Consider the following 27075-nt stretch of genomic DNA (forward strand, 5'->3'; position numbering starts at 1 on the left):
ATCCCAACCAGAGTAACAACAGCATGGATTCACTACAGAAGCTTTCAAGAATAGGTCACAAAATCGAACCGAATTTAACACATTTGCCTGCTTTTCTACATTATGGGTTCTGTTTTTGTGGTGGAGGGTGTGTCCCCAAAGTCTGTTAACAACATTGGTGTTGGGTTTCTTGTACCTTCCCTTCCCCGTACATCTCACCTATTCCTTCTGTCCCTCTTCCCCATTTCTCCAACCTTTGCCTCTTCGGTCTGAATCAGGGACATGCATGCACAAATCATCAACTCCATTAAGGACTTGCAGTTGGATGGAGAAGATCCACGTAAGCTGCTGCAGTCCTGGGGTCGCCTTCGGTTCCCGCGCCATGCCCTCCAGTGAGTTTGACCCCTGACTCCCAAGTCAGCCCAGAATGGATGGCTCCACTTTGCCGAGCTGTCATGCTTTGGCATCGAAGCCAGTGCTTATGGCTCCTTGCTAAGCTTAGTTCTGAGAAACATTCCCTGTTCCCAAACTTTCACAGCATTTCTTTCCATCTGATTAACTGCGTAACCCCAACCTGCCTTAACCCTGCACTAATAATACTTATCTAACAAGTATGCCAATTATTTTAGGTTGGCTTCGTAATGGTGTATGTTAAAGGAATGGCAAGTTTATGAGCTGGAAACAGTGTGATCTTCATTAGCGCAGACTTCAGCTGCTAGCATGTTGCATGAGCTTATTAGTTTCCGAGACCCACCCATGGTGTCTGTAATGTTTTATGAGGTGTGGAAAGCTGCAAAATCATTGCTTATAGAGACCACAGACATAGAATACAGTTGAACAAACCTTGTCATCTACCCTAAAGAAGGAATTCCGCTCCCTGTTGATCCCATTCCTCCCTCCCATGACATTCCTGTTTCTATCGCAAAGCCACCTTCTTTATATACATCTTCCACATGTTGGGTTTAAAAACAAAGAACACTGCCGATTTGCAAATTTCAGCGCAGAATGTTGACCCATCTCTTTCCACACCGTCAACAACAAATCTTGCATCTGCCTGCTGGTTTCTAGGATCTCAGACATTATGAAATTATGGATTGCATTGGGGATGTTAGACAGATGATTGTTCTCGAATGTTCTCGACTTGGCTGTTTTTACACGATTGCATAATCAAGTCTTGTGTATTCTTCGTTATGAGATGCTCCATTAGAACTTCTTTAGTGCCTAGGTGGCCTTACTCATGCCCTATGAAAAAGTGCATGGCTGACTCTACTAACACGATGCACAGCTCTGCTTCTAATCCCAACAAACCACCAACACTATCCTTCATCCTTCTCCACAGGAAAGGCAAGAATCCCAAGACCAAGCAACTCATTCCCAAGGTAAATGCTTCCCAGTTCTCCCTTTCTCCAATTGTTGAACTCTTGGTGTTTGTTTGAAATTCCATGTGCTGTAAGTGATTTCTGCTGGGTTAGTTACTAGGCTTTAAATATGTCTGTTTTTAAACTTGATTGACTGCTTCCATTCCATATTAATTATGCATGATATTTTGTCTAGAGGCAATCCCCCACCTAAAAACATGATAAAATGTTAGCATTTGCTAGTTAGCATTTGCAGCACAGCTGGTACATTCTTCTTTCCATCATCATTTGTGAAAGTGTAAAGTATATCCAACTTTGTTTATGACTTTCCGTTTCATGTGCGGTGTTGAGTAAATGTTTTGAAGACTCCGCTGCTAGAGCTCTGGCTGGAATGAGAGTTTCCATGCCGTCATTTAGCCGTGGCACTCGCATGGTAGAAGAAAGTCTCTTTGTTTCAAGAGATTCACTCACTGTTTCTATGTGTTTGGGCAGAACCTGCTGGACTCTCGTTCTCTGAAGTTCATAGTGGGCCTTCATGACCGAACCACCAAGTCTTTGCTTCATCTACACAAGAAGAAACGTCCGCCCAGCATCAGTGCCCAGTTTCAAGTAAAACTATCTTAGATTATCCTCATTATTCATGCCTTGTTTTGGGTGGTACAGCAAAAAACTAAAGAAACTCTTAATGGTTTGGTTCCTCTTAAGGTTGATAAAATTGTGAATCAATTTTAATCTTGGTATCTAAAAATGCTGTTAGCTTAGCAACATGTTAACATAAACATTTTCCACCATATGCTCTGCGAGACTTACTTGTGTTACTAGAAAACCACTACCAATGTAGGTCTTACTAGGTTTTTTAACAACTAAAAAGTATTTTAAATGCTAGCACCATATGTTATTCTTTATAAGATGTAATAAACTCGAGCCTTTTCATCAGGTCTTCCACTCAATACTATTTCTCATCTCTATTTTGTAGACATCTCTTGGTAAGCTTCTGGAAACGCTGGGAAAGGCAGAACCATTTTTCATACGATGCCTCCGTTCCAATGCAGAGAAGGTGCACAAAACACATCTTTGTTCACCATTATCACTAATTTAAATAAGCAGGTCTTCTTTTGAACAATAAAAGTATGCACATTAGAAAATGTACTAAGTTATTTTTTCCCATTATATTTCAAATTCAGAAGGAAATGTGTTTTGATGAGGCACTCATTGTGCAGCAACTGCGGTACACAGGCATGCTGGAAACAGTGCGCATCAGACGGTCAGGTTATGGAGCTAAATACACCTTTCAGGTAACCCAATGCCTTGGCCTTGTGGTTTTGATTAAACAATCAATGCCAAGCTTTAAACAAAGTGTGTAACCTATCTCTGTTACTGCATTATAGGAGTTTACTGAACAGTTTCGTGTGTTGCTGCCAAAGAATGCTGTGTCCCTGGAGGATATATCATCTCTGTTGCTCAGGCTTGGCTTTGACCACACTACCTACCAGATAGGAAAAACCAAGGTTGGTTGAGTACCATTGGAAGCTTAATTGATGATAACATTCCAGATGTAGATAGTAGATACATTTATTCTGTAAATGTGTTTCCACCTTAGTTTATGCACATTTTTTTATCAGATAAAACATTTATCCTACTTAGTTTTGCACATACATTTTTATGAACATTTTGTGAATGTATGTGCATCTTGCCATCTCCATTCCAAAATGCACTTAAAATAGAATGGAAGTAGAATGGAATAGAATGGAAGTCAATCTAGTTATTGACATGGCATTTATATCTGTTATTGTTCTTTTTCCACAGGTGTATCTCAAAGAGCTTGAAAGGCAAAAGCTTCAGGACATCTTGCACAAGGATGTCATGTGCAAAATAATTTTTTTGCAACGCTGGTTTAGATCAAAATTAGAGAGAAGGGAGTTTATACGAATGAGAGAGGCAGCCATCTTGATCCAGGTATATCAAAAACATTTGACAAGTTGTCTAATGTTGAGCAGTCTACTCATGTCTGATAATTGCTTGGTCATGTCTACAGCGCTCTTGGCGTAGGTTCCGCAAGGAGAAGTTCTACCAAGCGGCGCTTCTGATCCAGACAGCGTGGCGAGGATCCAAACAAAAAGCTCAATATCAAAAAACACGAGGCTCCATCACAAAGATACAGGCACTTGCTAGAGGGCATTCTGCTCGCAAACGGTATATAGTTCTGAAGCTTTCTTAAAGGGATAGTTCATCCAAACGAAATTATTCTGTAATTTTTTGCTCATCCTCCACTGATTCCAAACGTAGAAAGATTTAAATTTTGGTTAACTACCACCTTAATACACTACATCGGCTCATTGAATGTGATTTGTTTTGGATTTTGGCTTGTTAGGTACTATTTCCTAAAGGAAGAGAAAAGGAAGAAAGAGGAAGAGGAAGCTCAGAGGAAGAAACTGGAGGAGGAGGAAGCAGCTCGACAAGCCAAGGAAGCTAAAGAGGCTGCTAGACGAGCTAAAGAAGCTGAGGAGGCAGCAAGAAAGCTCAAAGAGGAAGAAGATAGAGCAAGGCAAGCCAGAGAGAAAGAGGAAGCAGTCAGAAAACAAAAAGAGCAAGAGAAAAGGGCTGCTCAGCTTGCGTTTGAGGTTGAACAGCAAGAGAAGGAGAAGCCACTACAACAAACAGAAGTACCAATATCAGGAAAGCATCCTGACCAAGACAAGACACTAGTGCTGGATCACGATAAAATTCCTGTCGGTGTAGAAATTGAAAGTAAAAGCAAGGGCAATCTGGATGATGCGTCTGTGTCAAAAGTGCAGAACCGTTCTGAAAAAGTTACTCATGCAGAGGCTGGTCCTCAACCTGAGGTCAAGGAGCAAGAGAAGCAAAGTGAGAATGAATCCATCACTCCTCCCAGAGATGAAAATACACAATCGAAACCTATGACTCCAGAAACACCAACTGGGCAAGTCCAAAACCGGACTCCTTCGATCTCCAAACTTCCACCATCGAGAAGTCTGGAGAAACGGGAGCTTAGGAGACAACGTGGCCTAGAGCATAACCAGAGAGAAAGTGAACGAGCAGCTTCAGTCGGAAAAGAGGAAACATCCTTGAAAAGCGTGACTCTTGATAGTCCTGGAAAAGCGGACAACAAGTTAAAGGAGCGGTCTGATAGCAAAACTCTTGATAGTCCTGGAAAAGCAGACAACAAGTTGAAGGAGCGGTCTGATAGCAAAACTCTTGATAGTCCTGGTAAAACAGACAACAAGTTGAAGGAGCGGTCTGATAGCAAAGAGTTGGATCAATACACCTTTGTAGCTTGGAAAGGAGACAAGAACAAGAAGGATCCTAAGGATGCCCCACAGGAACTTGTCCGACCCACTACCTTACCCTTGGATATCCCTTCTCCGGGGATCAGAAGAAATGGCTGTAGTGACTCTGCAATTGCATCTCAATCTGGGATTTCCAAAGAAGAAGCCAGCAAGAAGAAGGAACCATTGAGGAGCAACACTCAGCCAGAAAACCTCATAGCAGGACCTCGTAGTTTAGAGGATAAGAACATCAAAACTCTCCAGTAAGATTTCCTTTTTTGTGAAATATTTCCATTTGTACATTCTTGCACCATTTGGTCCTACAATGATTCTAACAATGCCTTCCATTGAATTTTTCCAATTTGATCAGGAATCGTGGGATCTCTATGTCACTTGATGATGTGTCCAAAATAGGTGGTTCATCACAGGTAACTTGATTTCTCTTGTTTGATTGGTTTCAATGCAAGCTTTCCACTGGGGATTGCACGCAACCAGAAAACCATTCTGCTGTTCTGCTTATAATTGGTACTTTAGGATTGTGCATTACAAATAAAACATTCATTTCAGCTCAAGTTGATCATTCTTCTGTGGCTGATTCAGGGCAAAGCTCGGCAAAGACGCAAGCAGCGGCTCGCCCTTGCACGAATATGTCTCCCCGTTTTAAGTCTTGAAATGGAGGACGCAGAGTACATTCCTTTGGTCTCGTTAAGTCCACTTGAGGTGTTGTATTGCAGCCTGATGTTAGATGCTGTCTTGGGGAGCTGTGGTGTGGGAGCTGCTGGTGGATTAAGTGCTTGAAATCATGGGAAGGATTGCAGATAGCTGAACATTTTGCTACACTGATGAACAATTGTACCTGCTTTTTAATTTTGGGCCAAATGCACAGGGTTATGCTGTAAGCCCCAATTGTAATTATAATTTTTTATTCTACCCTGGTGTCGGCCTTTCCAATCCTCCATTTCTTCCCATTAGAGATGCTCCTGCTGAGGATAATGAAATCTTGTTGGTGTACCCCAAAGACTTTGGTCTGTTCTCCAGTCATCACAGTTTATGGACAAATTGTAAATGTTGTACCTTCAGATATAAGTGAGTAACTTGGCATGTGCGCACTGGGAAGATTTAGACTTACCTATGTTGCATGACTAAACAAAGTGTACTAATGTAAATGCCGGTGGGCAAAACGACAGGCAGAAAAAAAACATCTTTGGCTTGTTTTTTGTTTTGATTTAACCAGTGGATCTCACTTGCAGTCCTCAGAACCCCCCACCCATCCTGCACATTTTATATGTCTTCCTTACTTAACACACCTGATTCAGATCATCAGCTCACTAGCAGAGATTAATGAACTGATGCGTGTCAAATAAGAGAAACATATAAAATGTCCAGGGCAGGGGGTCTCGAGGACCGGAATTGGAAACAACTGGTTTAAACCATCACTTTAAAAACTGGTTAACCGATCTCCATGTTTACATATGAGGATGCAAATTAATTTATGCCAAAAAAAATTATTTTTGCTTAAACATTTGTCAAAGAAAACAAAATGACCACTTCCTGAAAAGCTGACAGCAAATATCAAAAGGAAAAATGAGGTTCACTGTGGTAGGAAAAGCAGAGGAATTGCAGATTACATAGGATATAATGGTGAATTTAGTTTCACTTTCACTTTTCTTACATGGCTTAACTTTTTCCTGCAAACTTTTGATCATATGTTTGTGTGCTGTAGTGAAGGAGGTTAAACAAGTAAAAAAAAGATGTGTGACAAGCAAGTGTCAGAAGCATAAAGTTGCACAGCGCCACCTTGTGTACAGAAGTATTTCTGTTTTTCTTTTTTTTAATTAAGCGCCATCTAGTGTCAGGAAGTAATTTAGCACGGTTGCTCTGCTTATCACCATTAAAAAATTGCTTGGGTGTGAATGCCGAATTGTCTAGAAAAATGTGGATGATAGGTGCAAGTGATTTTCTTCCCAATATGCATGAGCTTTTGTCATATTTGACTAAAATGGCCTTCACTACTGTTTACTTTGACACCTAAGGGGCTTTTTAAAACTGAACAAACTGGAAAACAGACTAAATTTTCAAATAATAATCGGAAACCACTTATTGCTTCTATCGTCCCAGATTCTTTCAGTCTTTCAAAAATGTATTGATTTATTTTCAAGTAATCATTGTACTTTATAATTAACCTGATTTGGGATCCAAATGGGAGGTATTCACTTGACCGGCTTTAGCTTCCTCTAAGGTGCTATCTACACAGGAAGAAGGAACTTTCACTGTGACACCCTGCCCATTATGCCATTGTTACCTAATCAGTACCAGTTTGTTAATATGCAATAGGCTGTGCTGCATAAAACTAAGTGTTCATTCGTTTTGGTGTAGACGCGTTCCACCACTGAGGCTGGTCCTGACAGATTGAAGGCCAACACATTAAAGGAAAAAGTCCACGACACCCACAGTCTGCAAGATGCATCGCCTGCTCAGCCGTCAACACCAGAGAGGTATTATCCCGCCCAGCAGTATTACCAGTTAACCACCTTCTGTTCCCATCAAGCTATTTTTTTCTTCGCCTAAATTTTTGAAGAGGACTATTCATTTGTGGCGAATATTCTACGCATTTCACAATTCAGCAATGTGACTACATTTACATGCGCACAAATAATGCGATTATTTACGATAACCCATGTAAAAACGTAATCACTTACCAATCAACTTGCATGTAAGGAGCAAAGTTTGTTATCCCATTAACATGATATTTCCATTATTCCTATTATTTCCTAAGAATTGTTGTTTTTCTTACCGCCGTTATTCACGTGCTTCACTTTAAAGCACAAATAATAGAAACGTAATGGACAAATAACATGCTTATTTGAGATTAAAGAAATGTGATGGCAATGCCACTTCAGCTGTGCTTGACTGCAGTGCATTCACGTTCTATGCACCGCTTGCGCACTTTGGTCAAAACGACAACAATGCGATTTGGGTGTTTACATGCCTGTAGGCCTGTTGACCTTATTCTTCACGTACGAATGGGTGCTGCCATGACTGATTTCACGCTGCCGCCATTTTTAAAAGTAAACTCAAGGCTGCGGTGGGAAGAAACCCAGAAGTATCGTTGGGAGTTACATAGGAACGTTGTGTAGCTGACTTTATTTTATCAGCGAAGAGAAAGTGACAAATGTATAGTTTCACCGCCTTCCGAGTGACCCGAAGGTCCGTTCTGAATGAATGTTGAAAATAAAAAAAGGATATCAGAGCTCATTTTCAGCTAAGTTAAGGGAAATGGCACTAGTTAGCTAACGTTATCTTTCCCGAACACACGTTTTAGATGCCATTTATCAAACTTGCGTTAATAAACCGATTCTTTCACTCGTCAGGATACTGAATTAAAAGAAAAACCGACAATTTCCTGTTAACATTTAAGGCACTGCTGATGGCTTTCTTAAAACAGCGCTGATTTACCGTTGTGTCCACGTGTTTAACAGAAATGATTGTGATTGACTGAGTAGGTCTGCAGTTCACCCTTCCCTGTTTACCGAATACAAACACAGACGAGCGATCCGCTTCATGACTCGACTGATCTTCACAGCTGCTTCGCACTCCAGTCTCCGTGTATCTGTGTTTGCACTGGGTGTTTTTGAACGCACTCAGGGGCGCTTGAATGTTAGCGAGAAATGGACATTTTTAAAACGTCCATACTGGGACAACACTATTACAGACAACACGAGGGTGTGCTACAGAGGACTGCAGTGTTTTATCACTCACCCGGTTACATAGGCTGAAGCAGGGAAGCGTCCCCACGGTGTTTAAACTAGTGCCATGAACTGAAGCCTAGGAGGACACTTGAGCATATTACTCTTAAACAGATTGTGATGTTGTTTGATGCTTAATTGCTTTTAATAGTTTAAATTACATTTACTGAAAGATATTAAAGTGATGTTTACACCATTTCTGCATTTCGAAATCTCGTCAACAGCTGGAGGTTTGTAGTCCACAGCATGTTACTGCACTGTTTACAGTGCTGGTCCTATACTTCCGGGTTTCTTCCCACCACAGCCTCGCTTTGGTTCTTCAAATTGGCAGCCGCGTGAAATAAGAGTATTGGAATCTTTTTGTCTTGAGACTTCCATTGATTTTATTTTTTAGACATTAAAAATGTCTTGTTATGCTGCTTGATGTTGCAAACGGATATTTTCTCATTACATTATTGTACTTTTTATGTATAGCCATGAATGTTTGTCGAGCAAGTGGTTTGACCTTTTATTATTCATAGTCATTTCTCCCATAGGCAATTGAATCGAAGTTCTAAAACAAACGCAAAAACTAGCGCACTTTCGCATCGAAAAATAAGGTCAATATTATGATTAAAAAGAGCATACGCCATTTATAGTAATATAATTATGGTTACAGCAGTTATAAACTTAATCGCAATATTTGGATTAAATTACTGCGTTTTCTTGTGGTAAAGTTTAATGGAAATATCAACAAAATCGCATTATAATCTCATTAAGATGTAGACTCAGTGTGTGAAATAGAGCATAGCTTTAAACTTTAATAGATTTGCATAGAGCAATACTGTCTAAAAATAATTAATGACTCTCCCGGAACTTTGCACCCAAATGTGTAGTCTTATCTGCAGACGAGCATGATCACACAGGAAATCTGACTCATTAGGACTCATGGGAAAATACTTGCTCACTTGCCTGGCTTACATCAGTGGTACCTACTCATATGTCTGACTCTTGGCATAGGTTGCAGACTCCCTTATATAGATATAGAGCATCTGCTTTGAGATTAGACAAATTCCTGAAATTCTCTGCAACATCTGAGTGTTTTGATAGTAAAATCCCTCGCCTGATGAGACCTCCCAGCTAGCTGTGCTACTGTTTCGCTAAAGTGTAAACTTGTTAAGTTGTGACGTGTTGGGAGGGGTGTATGGTATGAACAGTATGTTGTTTCATGGTAATGATATAGTTCATATAATTATTTATATAGATTGGTATCCCAAAAACTCAACAAAAAGAGTTATAATATATAAACTTATATATTTCAGAAATGAAAACTCCTTTTGTTTTGGGCTGTTAGACATATTAGGGATGCACAATATTCGATTTATTTATTTATTTTAGCTTATTTTGAATATTTTAAAACTCTGGCTGATGTGTTGTCTTTTCTGTTTACATTTGTTTTGGGAAGCGTTATGCGCCATTCACACTAGCAAGCGACTCTGTAGCTACCTGTCGCTCTGGGTGGTGACCTGCTGCAAATGCAGGGGTGTGTAGGTCTACAGCACAGAGAATACAATTGGCCTCTGAATGGTCTGAGAGAAGATCATGTGAGCTCAACTGGAGCTCTCATTGGTTGTTGCTAAAGAAAGTTACTGTTTATTTATTTACTTTGCCGCATTGCTTGACACACCCACCTGGTCACCAATAGTCGCTGTTGCTCATGTAGACAGGGGTCTATGCAAGTCGCTCAGTCTCTATTGAAATGAACTTGTCGCTCTGCCGCTGCGAGTCACTCGTAGTGTGAATGAGGCTTAAGTGTACAGCTTCTATTTAGAGATTATCATTCTCCCTAAGTGTTAGCTTCTTATAATAAATTGTAATCAGACTTGTGATTTTTATAAACCCTATTTGATGCTTTGTTCCTAGAACTTTTGTATTAAATTAAATTTATTATTTATTAAACCTTGTCTATTATTAGCTGTTTCTGAGAGATATAGTAAGGAAAATAGATTAAAAGAGCTTTGTTTGATTGCTCTCAAAGTCAATAAGTCAACACTTTTTTTCATGTGCTCAATATACTAAAAGACAGGTGGGCATTAGGACCTTGGGGAGTCTGTTAGTCGGCAGAAGCTGTAGCTATACACAACTGACTGAGGAATATTGAACACAGAGTTATTCTGTACTCACGTTCACAGTTTTAACTCGGTAATCCAAAACAGTTCATAACTGGTAAAAGTTCACCTCAGATATTTAGCCTGACATTTGTTTCTCATTAGCAGCATCTTGCTCAGTTACAATAATTAACCATGCCCACTTGTATTACATGCTGCAATATACATGAAACAATACAATCTATTATTGTTGACAATTTCTGTCCATGTTAATCATATACACTGTCATACCACTCAGTCAGAACGTAAAGAATCCAGTTTCCAGGTCAAAACCTCTATGCATTTATGAGCCGTTAATGAAAACCCGTCATATTACAAATGAAAGCAACAGTCGTTTACAAAATCATGGTGTATACTACAGTCTTAGGACTGCTGCTTCCCATATGCAAATATTTAAGCGATTTATTCAATTCAATTCTTGTTTATTTCTATAGCGCGTTTACAATGTAGATTTTGTCAAAGCAGCTTAAAGGGCCATGAAAGCCCCTCGTTTCAGCAGTGTGTTTTCACACCTCTACTTTGGAAAAAGTCAGAAAAGTGGGCGTGTCCAGCTCTGTTTAGGGGGGAGTCGGAGGAAGAAAAGAGGCTTGGTGTGGGAGTGTCTATTTGGGCGCGCTGAATTTCAGAGTCAAAACACACCCACAGCGGACAATGTGACTGTGTTTACATGGACATCTGTTGTCGAATTATTTGCCAAATTATTAAATGGTGGACTTTAACTGCAGTTTGGCTCTTTCATTCAGGGAATTCATTCATGTCCCTCGCAACAAACGTGATATTTGATTCGAGGATCTGCTCTAAGCGTGTATTTTTCATGCAATGTTTGATACCGCACGGCGAATGAGAGAAAAAAAAACTCAGCATTTCCCGGAAACTTAGATACACACGGCAGGTAGCGTCAGAAAGCCGCGTGTGTTATTCCGGTCACTAAATCCTACACGAGGTTATAGTTGGGTTGTAACTGTTAGTGCTAAACTATTGCACTCGGTGCAATAGTTTGTTTGATACGAATAAAATACGAACTGAATAAACAAAGAGCACTGGTCGCTCACTTACCAAATCTGTAGAGACAGGACAATCACCAGCAACTAGAGCCGCGTCTTTATTTAGAGGAGACTACAAGCGAATCTGGATCTCAGCGTTTGCAGATGAGAACAGCTCTCAGGTAAACAATAATCCTCCTTAGACACGTAAGTTATTGTTGTCGAGCGTCGCGTACACTGTTAATCCACACGTGAGTCTGAGCTCTCACAGAGAGAAAATGAAAACGAAACTTAACTGCAGCAAACTATAAAAGCAACACTTCACGCTTGTTTTGCCAACACAACGTGGCGTCTCTGCCGTCTAAACACTGTGACAGTAATGAATATTAATGAAGTTGCACAATAGAACGCGCTGATTGGTTTGAACCAAGCTTTACTCATGCATTAATGCAACACACTGTAAGACGCAATAAGACACACTCTGGCACAGACGTCCAGTCTGCACGCTGGAATACACGCTATTATGTCATGACCGTGACGCAGCTTCAAAAATTCGTTTCAAACCGGAAGTACGAATTAGCTTGAAATAACGCAAAAACACTCAATTTACACTTTTTACTGTAATATATGTGTCCTAATAGTGTTTTTAGCAGTGTGGGACACATATACCACTGTCAACAGCTCAAAACATGTGTTTTGGTGTTTCGTGACCCTTTAACATAGAAGTTTTTGTAAATTGCCATTGCATCAGTCCAGTTTTCAGAGCTCAATGCTGAAAGTCCAAACACTCCAGAGGAAATCCATCGATGCGCAGCTCCACAAGTCCTAAATCAAGCAAGCCAGTGGCGACAGTGATGAGGAACAAACTTCACCAATTGACGAAGGTGAAGGGGGAAAAAACCCTGAGAGAAACCAGGCTCAGTTGGGCACGACCATTACTCCTCTGGACAAACTTTTTGTGCAGATTTATAAAGGATGAATCATTGTTTGTCCATCTCAGATTAGGAATATAAACATTTACAATCATGACTTTCACTAGTATTAAAGCACACTGTATTAGTGCCATTCGGTGAGCCGCCTCGTGTTCGTTCGTTTCTGTGATTGACTTCATTGGCCAATGGGGGAAATTACTATAAATATTAAACGTCCGAAAACGGTCAAGCTACTTGCTCCACAAACAAGTGTGTTAATGACTATGCTTAACTAATAGGAAAAACACCAATTTGCAACATCAACAATCAACCAGTTTTTTGTTATGGTTAAAAATCAATGGAAGTGAATGAAACTGGAAGTATTGGGTTCCAATAGGTCAATAGTTTCATTGGTCAGTGATTGAATAGATCAATTCAATTGGATTTGAAAACTGTGACTTCAGACCTAATAAGCAGATTATTATTAATAAAAGCCAAAACTGCCTAACACAACTCTGCAATTTGATTCCATAGGACAACAGGGTTTTTCAGAAAGATCCTGAAGAAGCGTCCTCATAAAGAAGCCCAGACCCCGGAAGACGGAGACGTGAGCCTGGCATCCATTTTGGATCATAAAGAAGGTGCTTATTGTATAAGAATCATGATTTATTTAATAGATTATTCAGTAGCGCTTTATTTTAAGGTACATTTCTCACTATTAGCACCACTGGCTATGACGTTTAGCTCAGTAAACTCCTAATTTGCGTTTTATTAAAAGGTATTAAGGTAGTAGTTGGGTTTATGTATTGGGTGGGGTTAGGGATGTAGAATAAGATCATGCTGAATATGTACTTTAGAAGTACTAATAAAGAGCCAGTATCTTAATAACAGGCAAACGCTAGTTATTAGTGAGAATTGGTCCTTATACTTAAGTGTTACTGATCATGCTTTTCCGTCAATCATTCTGTTGTCTGTTTTTCGTAGCCATTTCTCCGACACGTTCGCACAACTCAAAGCCTCAGTCGGGCCGTCCCGGTCGCACGCCCAGCATCATGATCAGTCACTCAACGAATCGAGCCTCTGAACAGTGGAACGCATCGTTAAACCGTGTGATCACCAACGCCAATGAGCTGCGCCATCTTGATGAGTTTCTGGGCAATCAGGTCTGAAGAATACACCACTGTATGATTATTAAAGGGAACCCTTGGTATTAATACTTTAATGCTTTAACACTGGAACTAACCGAATTCTATAACTACTATAAGATGTCATATTTACAATCAAAGCTTCTATTGAGAAATTAAAATTAGGCTTTGAATGTCGGTCATCATATTTAATGAAGTCACCACCCTAAAAATACTATCTTTCTGGCAGTGCAGTCTATGAATGTATAGTTGGGCTACGTTACACCACCTGCAAACATCCACAATTCGCTTTCATTTTCCCTTTCTCAAGCAGGGGAGAAGGCTTTTGTGCTGTTTTGAAAGACAAATGTGAAGTGTAGTTATGTGTTGGCCAACAGTTAGTTGTTTTTGATGGCAGGAAGTTGCTAGGCAACAGAGTCATGCATATTTAAAGTCACAGGGAAAGTACTGTAGATATGTTGACTGCAATGGTAATTATAGGTAGAAATAATCAGAACTCTTTTAATAAAATAACAATGTCAGATGGAAATATACACTCCTTTATTTAAAGTCAGGGGATTACAGATATTTGTGTTTTATTTCAACAAAGTTATTAAATTGCAACATTTTGAAATGGTCATAATCGGTACAGTAGTTCTAGTGTTAAAGGATAGTTTGCCCACAGTTTGCCCTGTGGAACCCAAAAGATGATGTACTGAAGAAAGCTGGAAAAAAGATTAGCCATTGATATCCATAGCTGGAACATGCAATACCATCAAAAACAAAATGTTCTTTTTTTTTCCAACATTCTTCAGTATGTCAGCTTTTATGTTTAACAGAAGGTTAGAGTCTCTTAAAAGTGAGTAAAGAGTGAGGAAACTTTTATTTTTGGTTGAACTATATTTTAAATGTAATGTAAAAGATGTCATTTAAAGGGACAGTATGTACTTTTCACCACTAGAGGGCGTGTATTCACAACAAACAAATGGGGAGTGGGGAATCACAGGAGTTTCAGTACATCCTACTCTTCCAGAAATAGTCCAAAGTAAATGTTTATTTATGTATGTCCTTCATTGGTCGTAACAGAGGGTTTCCCTCTAACTATTTGTAGTTGATGTGCGACTAAAGAGTGTAAAAAAATTATTTGTTTAGGTGAACGACCTGCGCTCTCGGGGAAAGCAGCTTTCAGGAACGGAGCAAATCTTCATAAATGCAACCATGCAGTTTCGAGAAAACATCAAGGGGATGTACTCCATATCTGTGAGTAGAGTGAATACAACACACACACACCCTTAAGTCCTGTGCACACCAGGATGGTTTTCACTCGCACTTATCACCTACATTTATCATCCTATGACTAAATAGAGGGCGGCAATGTGTAAACGTGACATTTAAAAAATTAAATAAACATTCCTGTCTCCTTTAGCTCGTCACTTTAAAAAATGATCGACCAATGGGATTGGTGCTTTTGTGCCTTCAGCCTCTGAAGTTAAAGTACAACACCACTTGGTGGCGCTCAAGCACAAAACTGTTTGATTGCAGATGAAATAGGATTTAATGACGAATTTCTTTTCACTTAGTTTTCTTTCCTGACTTGTAACATTTTCCTTCAGACTTTTGACCTAGTGCTGAAGAGGAAAAAGCTTACGCAATAAATGAATAAGGAAAAGCATGAGGGTGACTCTACTTGTGACACTTGCTTGCTTTACACAAGTAGTACAGTTTAACAGCACCATCTTGTGTACAAGAGTATTTCTGTTTTCATTAGGTGCCATTTAATGTAAGGTTGTTCACCCGGCTCATTGATAGTGAAAATCATTTAAATATGAATATTTAAAAACGCTTGAGTGTCAAATCAAAACTACAGCCCAAATACTGCAGTATAGACCACAAATCCTACTAAAGTTGGATGGAACGTCTCTGTTACTGTTGTAACCATACCTGCCAACACTCCTGTTTTTCCCGGGAGTCCCCCATATTTCAGACCCATCTCCCGCCACCCTCCTGTTTTGTTTTTTTTTCCAGAATACTCCCGTAATGTCAACCATCTCTCCGGTTCCTCATCATTTTGGTACGGTCTGTGAAACCCCTGGGTCACCAACATTGGCCAACATCAGTTCTCAAATGTGTTAAGCTGCCGTCACACTGAACTTTTCTCCCAATAGACTTTCATACATACATACATACATACATACATACATACGCGAATGCGTCAGACCGTAAACGCAAGTTTGTGCCTCAAGTTTCGCAGTTCACTGCATTGCAAAGTTCAAGCTTGGTGAACTTTAATCTGCGAAATCGCATCACTTGACTGTGTGAGACCAATCGAAGATCTAAACATGAACTCTCTGGACAGAAATTTTAAATATGGAGCATTCGCTCGCTTTTTTAAATGTCTAATCATATTGTTTTCAGATCAGAATTTTTATTTCAGTGTATGCCTAATATTAAGAATACTTAAGAAAAAAAAACTCAAGTCAATGTTTTTCATTCCTCCTCTCTTCTCGCATCTACAGAAACCACAAATCGGGTATAAGGCTTTGATGAACTCCTACCAGAATAAAGTGATCATTCTGGCGACAGAGAAGCAGAAGGGCGAAGTCCCGCTGGTGGTCAATCTCTTCCAGTCAGTTCTGGATATTTTCATCCGAGCGGAAATCAAAAAAGAAGAAGCCGAACCAGCCAAGGTCAGAGTTCATGCGTCCCCTCTTAACTCTAGAGACTTCTGTTATCTAATTTGCATTTAAAGTTTTAATTTATCTTGTAAAATCTCTTATAGCCACCCAAAGGTCGTAAGATGAGGAAGAAAAAGGGCAAAGGCGTAAGTATCTCTGTTTGATCTATCCATCCTAAAAAGTTGACTCCATTGACTTGTGCGTAGAGTGAAAATGTAAACATTGTATCTGGATTTAGTTGGAGAATGCATTGGACCATGTGTTTACACACTACCAAGTCAACATCATGCAGTCCTGTGATCAGTGCACCTCCTACATCTGGGGAATGGAGAAAGCCTACATGTGCAGTTGTGAGTATCTCCGAGTCTCAATATAAGTTCAAAATCTGAATTTTCATCAATGTTATAAATTGATTATAACAAAACCTTTTAAATAAACATTCATATTAAATACATAAAATACATATATGAAGTTGCACAAACAACAAATCTAAAAATTAGCTTGAATGGAATTAGACCGTTAGCATCTCACTCCAAAATAAAGCACTTTTCCTATTTAAAGCTTGATTCTTCTGACTTTTCCACTGTAATAATCAAGGATCTTTGCTGCGGTACAATGGCTGGAGCAGGGGCAATGATATCACTACCTGAAAACATTACCCATCTACGTAACAGTGCTGCCTAATATCATTGTGCCTGCTACAGTCATGGTACAGCAGCAAATGTCCTTGATTATTACGCCAGAATGAGAATATAGTTCTACTTTTTTTTTATCTTATGACTGTCTTAGTACATGATTTAACTACAGAGGAGTCAAGCTTTAAGTAGGAAAATTATTGAAGCTCTCTGGCCATTTTTGAGTGAGATGCTAATGGTTTAATCTGATTCAATGATTTATGCTAAGCTAATAGTGCTCACGACAGACCTGAAGATTGGCTAAATGTATTCAATAATGTTAAAGCTTAAAAATGTAAGTCTTTAATATGAAAGGAATGTAGAGTTCCTTTAAGGCACAGATGCCCAAAGTTAGTCCATTCAAACCTTTGATTTGGCCCACCATCCCATTTGAGGAAAGAGGGAGAATGATGGTGTATATGGTGAAATATCTTTTGACAGAGATAGTCATTTTGAATTTAATGTAACATTTTGTTTGTTTGTTTTGAAAATGAATCTGATATTTTAAAATGTAAATACTGTCACTTGACGAATAGGGGGCAGTGGACAAGACATAGCCAAGCAAATCAAGGGAAAGGCAGACCCAGCTTAGTGTAGTCATCATTGAACTCCATTGTGTTATTAATAGGATTGTTTATGTTTTTACTGTAATTACTTATGCAGTTTTTATATACTGTGTTAGTGTAAATAATTTAAAGCAATGTTTTCTAGTTATTTTAAATATTAGGATATAAATTAGGAAATCAGTCATGGAAACTTTATTACATTTGGCCCACAGCCCTCAATCAAGTTAGTTTTTTTGACCCTTCATAAGAAAGGGCTTGGGCACCCCTGCTTCAGGGTTTCATCTTTATTAAGAATGTTCATGAAAACCTCTTTGTTTTGTTTCAGATTGTAAAATGGTTTGCCATAAGAAGTGCATTTGTAAGATCGTCACAGACTGCTCAACCTTCAGCTCCAAGAAGGTAAGCGTTCAGTCTTCTGAGCATTTTAAAGAAGGGTTTTAAGGGATAGTTCACCAAAAAAATTAAAATTTACTCCCCATTTACTGACACTCAAGTGGTTTCAAACCTGTATGAGTTTCTTTATTCTGTTGAACACAATTTTGAGGAATGTTGGAAACCGATAACCATTGACATCCATAGTAGAATGGAAGTCAATGCTTAATTTAGGGGTGGCCAACCTTGTTCCTGGAGAGCCACCTTCCTGCAGATGTCAGTTGCTATCCATATCAAACACACCTGAACCAATTAATTAGGACCTGAACACCACATGATAATTACAGGCAGGTGTGTTTGATATGGATTGCAACTGAAATCTGCAGGAAGGTGGCTCTCCAGGAAAAGGGTTGGCCACCCCTCGGTTAGTGGAATAGGATGGTTATTGGAATGAATAATGGAAGTCAATGGTCACAGATTTCCAGGGTTAACTTTGAATAATAACAATAGTCTCCCATTCGCTAGCTTTATTTTTATCTTGCCCAAATTACTAAACCCTAAAAACCCCAGAACATTCCCCAAACAAAACCCCTGCGCCTCTTAGTGGACACCGAGCAAGCATAACTTAACATCCAGCATTTTTTTTTGTTTGTAAATATCTTTATCGGTGTTTATCAGAAAACAGAAAGTCAAACAGGTTTGGAACAAGTGAGTAAATGATGAGAACTTTAAGCTTTTATTAAAGATATACTGTTGTTTGTGTGCTGTGGATCTAGTGTGAAGATGAGCCTGGATCCAATCACTTTGGTGTACGCGTCGGCAACCTGGTCAACAATAAAACTCCAGTGCCGATTGTGCTGGAGATAATGCTGGAACATGTGGAAATGAACGGCCTATACACGGAGGGCATTTACAGGAAATCCGGCTCTGCCAACCGCATGAAGGAGCTCCACCAGCTGCTGGAAGCAGGTAAACCATTAGGAAGATCAGGATAACTCTGTAGCACACCGGGAAGGCGACTTGTCTGTATTGTCAGTCATACTACTGGGTGACTTATCCTCAACAATGCTTGATTCTGATTGGTCAATAATGACATTCAAAGATATGTAATTCCCAGATAACAACCACTGAAACTAATAACACTTTTTGTACTATGAATCTTCCTGACCATTAGTGAATATATTCATATACATATTTTAATGCTTAAAGGGCAGCTATCATGCCCCTTTTTACAATATTTATAAAAAGTCTTTGATAAGTCTAGACTGTAGACTGTTGCTTGAAATCCAAATGAGATTGGGATCTGTGCTCGCCAAATTCCTAATGATCTCCAGTAGGTAAGGTGCTAAAACTTTAATGGCAACGGCTGCTTCTCACTTAGTGCTGTCTAGGCTAATGAGATAGTCACTAATGGGCGGGGCTTTCCTCCCTCTGTTGACACATACAAAGGGAGAATGTCAATCAAAGTGTTTGTTCAGACTGTTTATATGAAGAGTGCTTATATTTTTACCATTTGAGATTGAACTATATTCACATACTCTTGCAACACAGCCCTTTGAAAAAAAGTGATTTTTGCATAATTAAGCTGCCAAAGAGCCAAAAGACGCAAAGCTGACAGAAACTAAATTGGCTGAATGGAGCATACATTAACCGACATATTACTTCTTCACAAGATGGCGCCAAACAGTCAAAAACATGGCTTGACAGACAAGCAGATGCATATTAATGTAGATCTAAGAACGTATTGTTATTTAGCAGTTGTCATTTTGGAATAACATACCATGTTGTTTTTAAGACTGCTTATCGTCATCAGTCTTTTAAATATTCTGGGGCATTGCTATGGAATAAACCGCCTCTGGATATTAAACGTATATCAAATCTGGTTGGTTTTAGTTTAAACTCTAAAAGCTGGCTGTTAAACAAAATAGTATGTTGTCACGAACTCAAACCTTGCTTGGCTCCACACAGCAAGCCAGACCCATAACAATAAATAATATTAAATAAAATAATTAAAACTCTAATAATAAAAACATTTTAAATTCTCCCGTTTAAAAGACAACAACAAAAACGAATGACCAAGGAAATAACGTTAAGTCAAATTTATTTGACGTATACATTTTCAAAAAGGAGACAATAACAAAACTTGCGGAGGTAAATGCCAAAATAACAAACAAAACTCAACAGCTAACTAAGTTTTTAACCCTCTTACCTACACATGAAATTAAACCAAAATAAAATAACCTTCACTTACCTCCCTACTTACCACAAAACATGAGGAAAAAGTAATAAAACAAAAAGGCACCCTCCTCAGCACACGTGTCTCCGTATATCTCAAAGTCAACACTCAGCAATCACTTTTAACAATTTAGCCGAGTAAAAATACAACACAATTTCTACTCCACAAAACAATCAACAAAAGCCGGGAGAGAGGAGACTCTTCGAACGATGTTCCAGTCCGGTTTAAATCGTCTCCACAGACAAGCCGGCCTCCACGTGCTGGCTGGCACCTGATACACCTCACCTGTGCGGCAATGATAAACCTATTTGGAGACAGAGAAGGCGGAGTGAAGAGAACCACACACAATACACACAAAAACCTCAAGCTTTAAAACATTATAAACTGAATTATATCCGTTCAAGTAGCAGTAATCTAATCATTTTGTGGTGAAATTTACAGCATTAAAAGCAACAGGGTAAAGCATGTTCACTGACTGCTCTGAGTATTTCCGGGTATTTATTTCCTTATTTCCGGGTACTCATATTTCCTTAGTATTTATTTAGTTATATTATATTTATATTATCATTTAATTTAAAGAAAATAGGCTACGTAACATATGTTGATAGATTTTACAGTATGTTTTAATGTTTTTTGTGATACTCTAAATTTTATATGTAGCGTCACAGTGTACCTGTTATTGCAAGTAGTATAATCTGTACTTCACATCAAGGACCACAATGGAAATAAGTTTTGTTTGAGTATATTCTTGACGCACTAAGTGTATTCACTTTTTTGTCAAATCAAAAAGAAAAGAAAGAAACCTACCTTGGAATGTCATGACTGACCAATCAAAATCAAGTATTCTGCAGAGCCGTGTAACAATCTGTGATAACAACCAGCTGGATGTACATTATACCTTACTTAATGCTGATAAATGATTGTGTTTAATGACCACATATGTGTGTGTAGGCCCAGAGAACGTGTGTCTGGAGGATTACCCCATCCATGCTGTTACCGGTTTGGTCAAACAGTGGCTCAGGGAGTTGCCAGAACCTCTCATGACCTTTACGCACTACAACGACTTCCTCTATGCCATAGGTTGGTCCTTATTATGGCTTTGTGTTGTCTTTTTAGTAGCCTTCAGACTTGTTAGAACTTCTGTTGTCTTTCTGCCGCAGAACTACCTGAGAAGCAAGAGCAATTGCAAGCGATTTACAGAGTTTTGGAGCAGCTGCCGACGGCCAACTTTAACACATTGGAAAGACTCATTTTCCACCTTGTCAGGTACGTTTATGCAGTACTCTAGAATTGTGGGTACATTTGATTCTCCATGATCAGCCTTGTTATTTTTCAAACACATAAAACTTAATGGAATAATTTTGAATAACACCATAAATTGTCAAGTTATATCTAAAAATAATGTTTGCATGTGTATTTAGCCACATTTTGTCTTAAAGATATTAGCTTGAAGTCAAAACTTGCTATGTTTATTTTGCTAGCTCACATTGATATTCCTAAAGTGAATAATTAATCTGTGCAAGTTAATCTACTGGGAAATAAGTGTTTGTTTTGGTAATCTTCAATGAAAGTCTGAGCATTTGCTTTAACGTGTGTTGGTCCTTCTATTGATGTCATCTGAGCGCTTTCATAGCATATTCATACCCTCACTTACCGTTAGTTTGCTATTTAGGGAATGATGCGCAAAAAGAAAGCCCCACCCCTACTTAATATTCTGTTTCATATTCAGAATCAACGTACTGAAATGTAAGTCTCCGCTACTTCCATTTCATGCAGACTTTAAAGACTCCCACTATACCTATTTTTTTGTCGCCACCTTCTGAATTATACATTCAATTTCAATGATCATTAAATAGTTAAGTCTAATTGAAATCATTTTGAGTGTTTACAAAGTTAAATATATGCACTAAACATCTATCTCCTGTATTAACTCTGTTGCATCTGCCATAAAAAGACTGTAATAACAATTTGTAAAGCACAGATTAAAAACAAGACCACAAAACAAGACTTCCTCTGGTGGGACACTCTGAAAAACATTGTCATTATTCTTCTCAGTAATTTGTACAAAATGTTTAAGATACACTAGTGCAGTGTTTCTCAACCATGTTCCTGAAGGACCACCAACTATCCATGTTTTGGACGTCTCCTCTGTCTGTTTCACCCATTACAAGTCTTTTAGTCTCTGCGAACCAGGTGTGTTTGGCTAAGGAGATATGGAAAATGGGCAGAGCTGGTGGTCCTTCAGGAACATGGTTGAGAAACACTGCACTAGTGTTTCTTGGATTAATTATATGTCAACTCTGTTAGGGTGATATTTCAGTGAATTTCTCATTCACTTTTTATAAACAATATTATGATGATTATACATCAAATCGTGTTTTAAACATGCCATAAGGTGTCCGGTTTAAAGTTAGCATCATGAGCTAAACACACAATGATTGAAAATGTCAACTGTGTTATTCTCAACTATTAAAAAAGTTTAACAATATGTTAAGCAACAAACATAGTTGTCGGTGAATATTTTGGTCTTTGGTTCTGACGCGTTTGTTGCTTGAACGGCTCAATAAAAAAGTGAAATGTCCATACCTTTACAAATAAAGTTGGATATTCCAATCCATTTATTGTCCATTTTGTCAAAATGAAAAAAAGTAAACACCAAAAACAACATAAACTCGTTCTAACAGCCTGGCGGTCAAAAAGTTTGTTTGACCTTCTTCTACAAATCTCTCACTCATCGTGAGGAGAGCATAAATACCTTATACGCCCTCTAGTGGTGCAAAAGAAAATTGCAACCCATAAATGGCTCCAACAATAGTTGATAATTTTGCATTACATACATCAGTATTGTATTTAGTTTACTGTATACTTATGTATTAATTACATTAATGGAAAATGTTTTGAATGTGTCTGTAATTCTGGAATAAGTTGTGAAACTTACTTTTGTTTGTGAAAAACGTTACATTTTTTTTCTCTCTGGACTCATTTTAGGGTTGCAAAGGAAGAGAAGAGCAATCGGATGACGCCAAACTCTCTGGCCATAGTTTTTGCCCCATGCATTCTCCGTTGTCCGGATAGCGCAGATCCACTCATGAGCATGAAGGACGTTGCCAAAACCACCACGTAAGACTAATGCATGTCAACAATTCAAGATACAATGTGTTGTTAAAAATAAATGTAGGGTATTTCGTTAATAAATGCTATTTATAATGTTAACTGTATTGCTCCGATAACAAACTTGGGCCGATATTTTAAACTGACAAATTATGTATTATTTGTGCTGGTTAAACAATTGAATATCCTTGCTGATATTATATTTTTATATTTTTTAATTATAATATATTATATTTTATATATATTTTATATTTATATTTTACTGATATTTAGATTTCGTTTAATGTTTAGAGACTTGGTTGCTTCGTTTATGCAATATTTGTTTGAGGCAGTAGATTTTATTTATTTAAAAGAAAGTTGGCCACAGAAAACCATACATAAGTTTACAGATCAGTTCAAACTTGTCTGAAGTTAAGGTTTTCAAATAAAATCAGTTGTCTTTGTGTTTGTCTTTTGTTTGTGTAATCATGCAGAATATATTTTTTTAAATGTATATTTATTAGATAATATATTGACTATTGGCATCCGTAGTTGTTAGAGTTGTTGGTTATCGGTCCATATTGGTGCAGCCCTATATAAATGTGTTTTAAAATGCTCAAAGTCTCAAGACTGAAACCTTTACTTTCCTCAGTTGTGTGGAGATGCTACTTATCGAACAAATCCGGAGGTACAATGAGAAAATGGAGGAGATCGAGCAGCTTGAATATGCAGAGGCACTGGCTGTCAATCAGCTCAAGCTGAAAAGGAAAAACACGGTATACTTTATTCACCTTCACTTTAGCAGAATGCAGTTCTGTCTGCTTATTTTCAAGTCTTAAATACCTGAGAGAAATGTTTGTATTTCCCCATTTTCCCCACCTTAAGCTATTTGTTTTCCCAACAGTCTGAAAGTTCCCATATGAAAAAAAATACTATAGTAATTTATCATAAACACCAGTGTTTTTGAACCATACTTTAGTACAGTGGTCCTCAACCCCCAGGCACCGGACCAGTACCAGTTCGTGGATCAATTGGTACTGGGACGCACAAGAAATTATTAATTGTTTCTGTTTTATTAATTATCTGAGTCTGAACGATCTTTTATTTTGAAAAAAAAACAAACATTAATTTCGAAAAATGTCCGTATTCTCTTGCTTACGTCTCGGTCACTTGAGCACTGTAATTTAACGCACAAGCAGCAAAATGAGTAAATTACAGACGTCTTTAGAAAGTTTCTTTGTTAAGAGGAAAAGGCCCAGTGAAAGACCCTCAAACTGCCAAGGAACAGATCTGCAACCCATTTGTCAACAAATCAGGTGAATCCACCATGTCTGTGCAAGAAGATCAACTGCTGGAAATTGCAAATGATGGCGGCCATTCACATATCGCGTCTTTTTCGTGCACAAGTTTGTAATTTCAAATGAAGGCACGCGGCTTGTGTGCAAGCACCATGACTTGCTTGACCCTTCCAGGCACACCCAGTTGAAAACATCTTCAGAATGCTGTAAATGCACTGTAAGTGCACTGCAAGTCACGTGACAAGAACTGACCAATTAGCTGCATATTTTGTATGGAATATACAAATTTCGGCACCGTTAGCACTGCAGTGCTTTTTAATTTTCTTCATAAATACAGCAGGGCTTCGGTAAAATTGTCAAGCGTTGACCGGTCCACTGTGACAAAAAGGTTGGGGGACCACTACTTTAGTAGAGTGTTTTAGACTGTAAATATTACAGTATGAACGACTCTGTCAATGAATGTAGTAGTAACTCTAGTGAATTAATTGCATTCCTCTGTAAACTGTGGTGTATAGTAGTTTAGTATACCCTAAAGTTTTAAAAACTACAATATTGAGTCATTTGTTTATAGTACTATAGTATATATATTCAATTCAATTCAGCTTTATTTGTATAGCGCTTTTACAATGTAGATTGTGTCAAAGCAGCTTCACATAAATGGTCATAGTAACTGGAACAGTGTAGTTCAGTTTTTAGTGTTTAAGTTCAGTTCAGTTTAGCTCAGTTCAGTGTGATTTAATCATTACTGAGAGTTCAAACACTAAAGAGCAAATTCATCGATGCGTAGCTCTCCCAATCCTGAACCATGCGAGCCAGTGGCGACAGCGGAGAGGGAAAAAAAACTTCACCTGATGGGAGTGAAGAAAAAAAACCTTGAGAGAACCAGACTCAGTTGGGCACGACCATTTTAATTTCTCCGCTGGCCAAAAGTCTTGTGCAGAGCTTCAGTCACCGCGGTGGAGGCTGGAAGATGGCCTCAGCCTTTATATAATAAAATAGCAACTAAAGAATTACCACAACAGATTAATTCAAGAACGTTGCTATAAAATTTAAAAACACTACAGTTGTTACTGTAAATTACTATAGTATTTGTTAGATATAGGCTTCCAACAGAAAGTAACTTTCACACTGCTTTTTTGCTTCTCATTTTATGTCTCTAGTGCTGGCATTTACCTCTCAGGTTTATCACTCCTTACAAAGAAGTGGCGGTATGTATGTCCTGGTGGTGTTGTGACAGACAGTAGTTTGGCATGTTCATGCATCCAGTGTGCATGCAACGTAAACAAGTCATGCCCACTAACACTAACTCAACCCACTGCATGCACTAGTATCATTTATAGACCTGTAGACCTCTAAGAGGGTGTGGGGTGGATGTCGGTGTAGATGTGTGCTGGTTTTGGGTGGTCGTTGCAGTGAACGGCATGAATTTCAAAGCTTGTATAGAAAGAACAAATCTGATTGTTTGGTCTCATTTCTATTAAGTGGTATGGTTCTTTACAGTACAGTGTGGGTAAGCAATTATTTCCCCTTACTCATGCTTGCCGCTTACTCAAATGTACATAAGTTGTGAATGGTTCTAAAATAAGTAATCATACCCAACACTAATTTGGGATTCTTTTTTATAAGGTTATATAGCACAATAGTATTAAAGTCTGTTTAGGGTTGCACATTCAGATTTGTACTGTACTGAACCGCTCAATGAAAGCAAGGCATTTGTCTTTGTTTTCTGATTGTTTGAGTCCCACAAACCTTTGAAACTCATGCCTTGAAGGTTTTCCATACTTTGAATTGTGTTTAGTTCCTCAATACCATAACATCCATCCGAATAGTTGTCATTCTTTCCCAAAAAACCTTTTTTTTTTCATCAAGACTCACTTATGAAACATCTCTGTGTACTAACTGTGTACTAAGACCGAGAAGAGCCAAGCTTTAATTAGGAAATGATCTAAACCTATCTAATAGTTATCCAAAATGCTTATAGTCTAATCTGATTCAATGCTTTATGCTAAGCTAAGCTAAAAGTGTTGCTACCAGACCAGGAAATCAGCTGAATGGATTCAAAAACAGAAAACTCAACTCTTTATCTTTGGGTAGCTTGTAAAATGAGCCTATTGTCAAAAAGTGGAGTGTTGTTTAAATTGTGTCAGTTTTGTTACCTTGAGTTAAAGTTGGTATTTGTTTGGACTCTAGATTCGGGAAAAGCCATCTTCTGACCTTTGTGTTGTACCTGAGAACGAGCCACTGGATTCAGACACTGAGGCTGAGCGGAGCCTGGTGGAGCGGATCAAGTCCATCAAGCAGGAAAAGTATGTAGACTGAGATCCCAGGACCAAATGTACCCCTTGAGTCCAGGGATTAACTCAGTCCTTGTCTAGAGCAGCTTATTTGATTTAAACAATATTAGTGTCATTTTGAGCAAAGGTGATACTGAAAGTCTGTACCAACCACTGATATTTTCTTTCAATCTAGACTCAAAAACGGTGATGGTATGGTACTTTTTCAAAGGATTTAATTTGTTCTCCTGTACCTTTTATGGACTTACATGTACAGTTTAGGTCAGGGGTGCCTTCCTATCTCATCCACCTTTTTGCAGCGTTCAGCTCCATCCCTGGTCAAACACAGGAGCACT

General features: G+C 38.5%; 2 protein-coding genes across 51 annotated transcripts in view; one reads left to right on the top strand and one right to left on the bottom strand.

Annotated features, from left to right (window-relative positions):
* s1pr4 (sphingosine-1-phosphate receptor 4) overlaps positions 1-27075 on the bottom strand; it is a 525180-nt gene that overhangs the window by 81028 nt on the left and 417077 nt on the right. The window lies entirely within an intron of this gene.
* The window catches only part of si:zfos-588f8.1, a 100834-nt gene that overhangs the window by 69525 nt on the left and 4234 nt on the right, over positions 1-27075 (top strand). For 12 of the 50 annotated variants that reach the window (XR_012397301.1, NM_001423631.1, XM_073936231.1 and 9 more), the window contains 25 exons: positions 258-371; positions 1319-1358; positions 1830-1946; positions 2314-2394; positions 2522-2632; positions 2726-2845; positions 3144-3293; positions 3373-3530; positions 3709-4887; positions 4995-5052; positions 7001-7119; positions 12946-13052; positions 13396-13574; positions 14688-14795; positions 16052-16222; positions 16315-16356; positions 16449-16560; positions 17776-17849; positions 18599-18791; positions 21010-21138; positions 21219-21324; positions 23047-23178; positions 23801-23924; positions 25607-25654; positions 26637-26752. Coding sequence is in view for 43 of the 50 variants with exons in the window: in NM_001423631.1 (NP_001410560.1) it covers positions 258-371; positions 1319-1358; positions 1830-1946; positions 2314-2394; positions 2522-2632; positions 2726-2845; positions 3144-3293; positions 3373-3530; positions 3709-4887; positions 4995-5052; positions 7001-7119; positions 12946-13052; positions 13396-13574; positions 14688-14795; positions 16052-16222; positions 16315-16356; positions 16449-16560; positions 17776-17849; positions 18599-18791; positions 21010-21138; positions 21219-21324; positions 23047-23178; positions 23801-23924; positions 25607-25654; positions 26637-26752 (3888 nt within the window). In the remaining 7 variants the exon portion in view is untranslated. Of the gene's footprint in view, positions 1-257; positions 372-1318; positions 1359-1829; positions 1947-2313; positions 2395-2521; positions 2633-2725; positions 2846-3143; positions 3294-3372; positions 3531-3708; positions 4888-4994; positions 5053-5224; positions 5345-7000; positions 7120-12945; positions 13053-13395; positions 13575-14687; positions 14796-16051; positions 16223-16314; positions 16357-16448; positions 16561-17775; positions 17850-18598; positions 18792-21009; positions 21139-21218; positions 21325-23046; positions 23179-23800; positions 23925-25606; positions 25655-26636; positions 26753-27075 lie in introns of all 50 variants that reach the window. The other 38 variants (XR_012397303.1, XR_012397305.1, XM_073936243.1 and 35 more) reach the window with 7 other exon arrangements.

This window comes from Danio rerio, chromosome 22 (genome assembly GCF_049306965.1).
Source record: "Danio rerio strain Tuebingen ecotype United States chromosome 22, GRCz12tu, whole genome shotgun sequence".
Classification (NCBI taxonomy): Eukaryota; Metazoa; Chordata; class Actinopteri; order Cypriniformes; family Danionidae; genus Danio; species Danio rerio.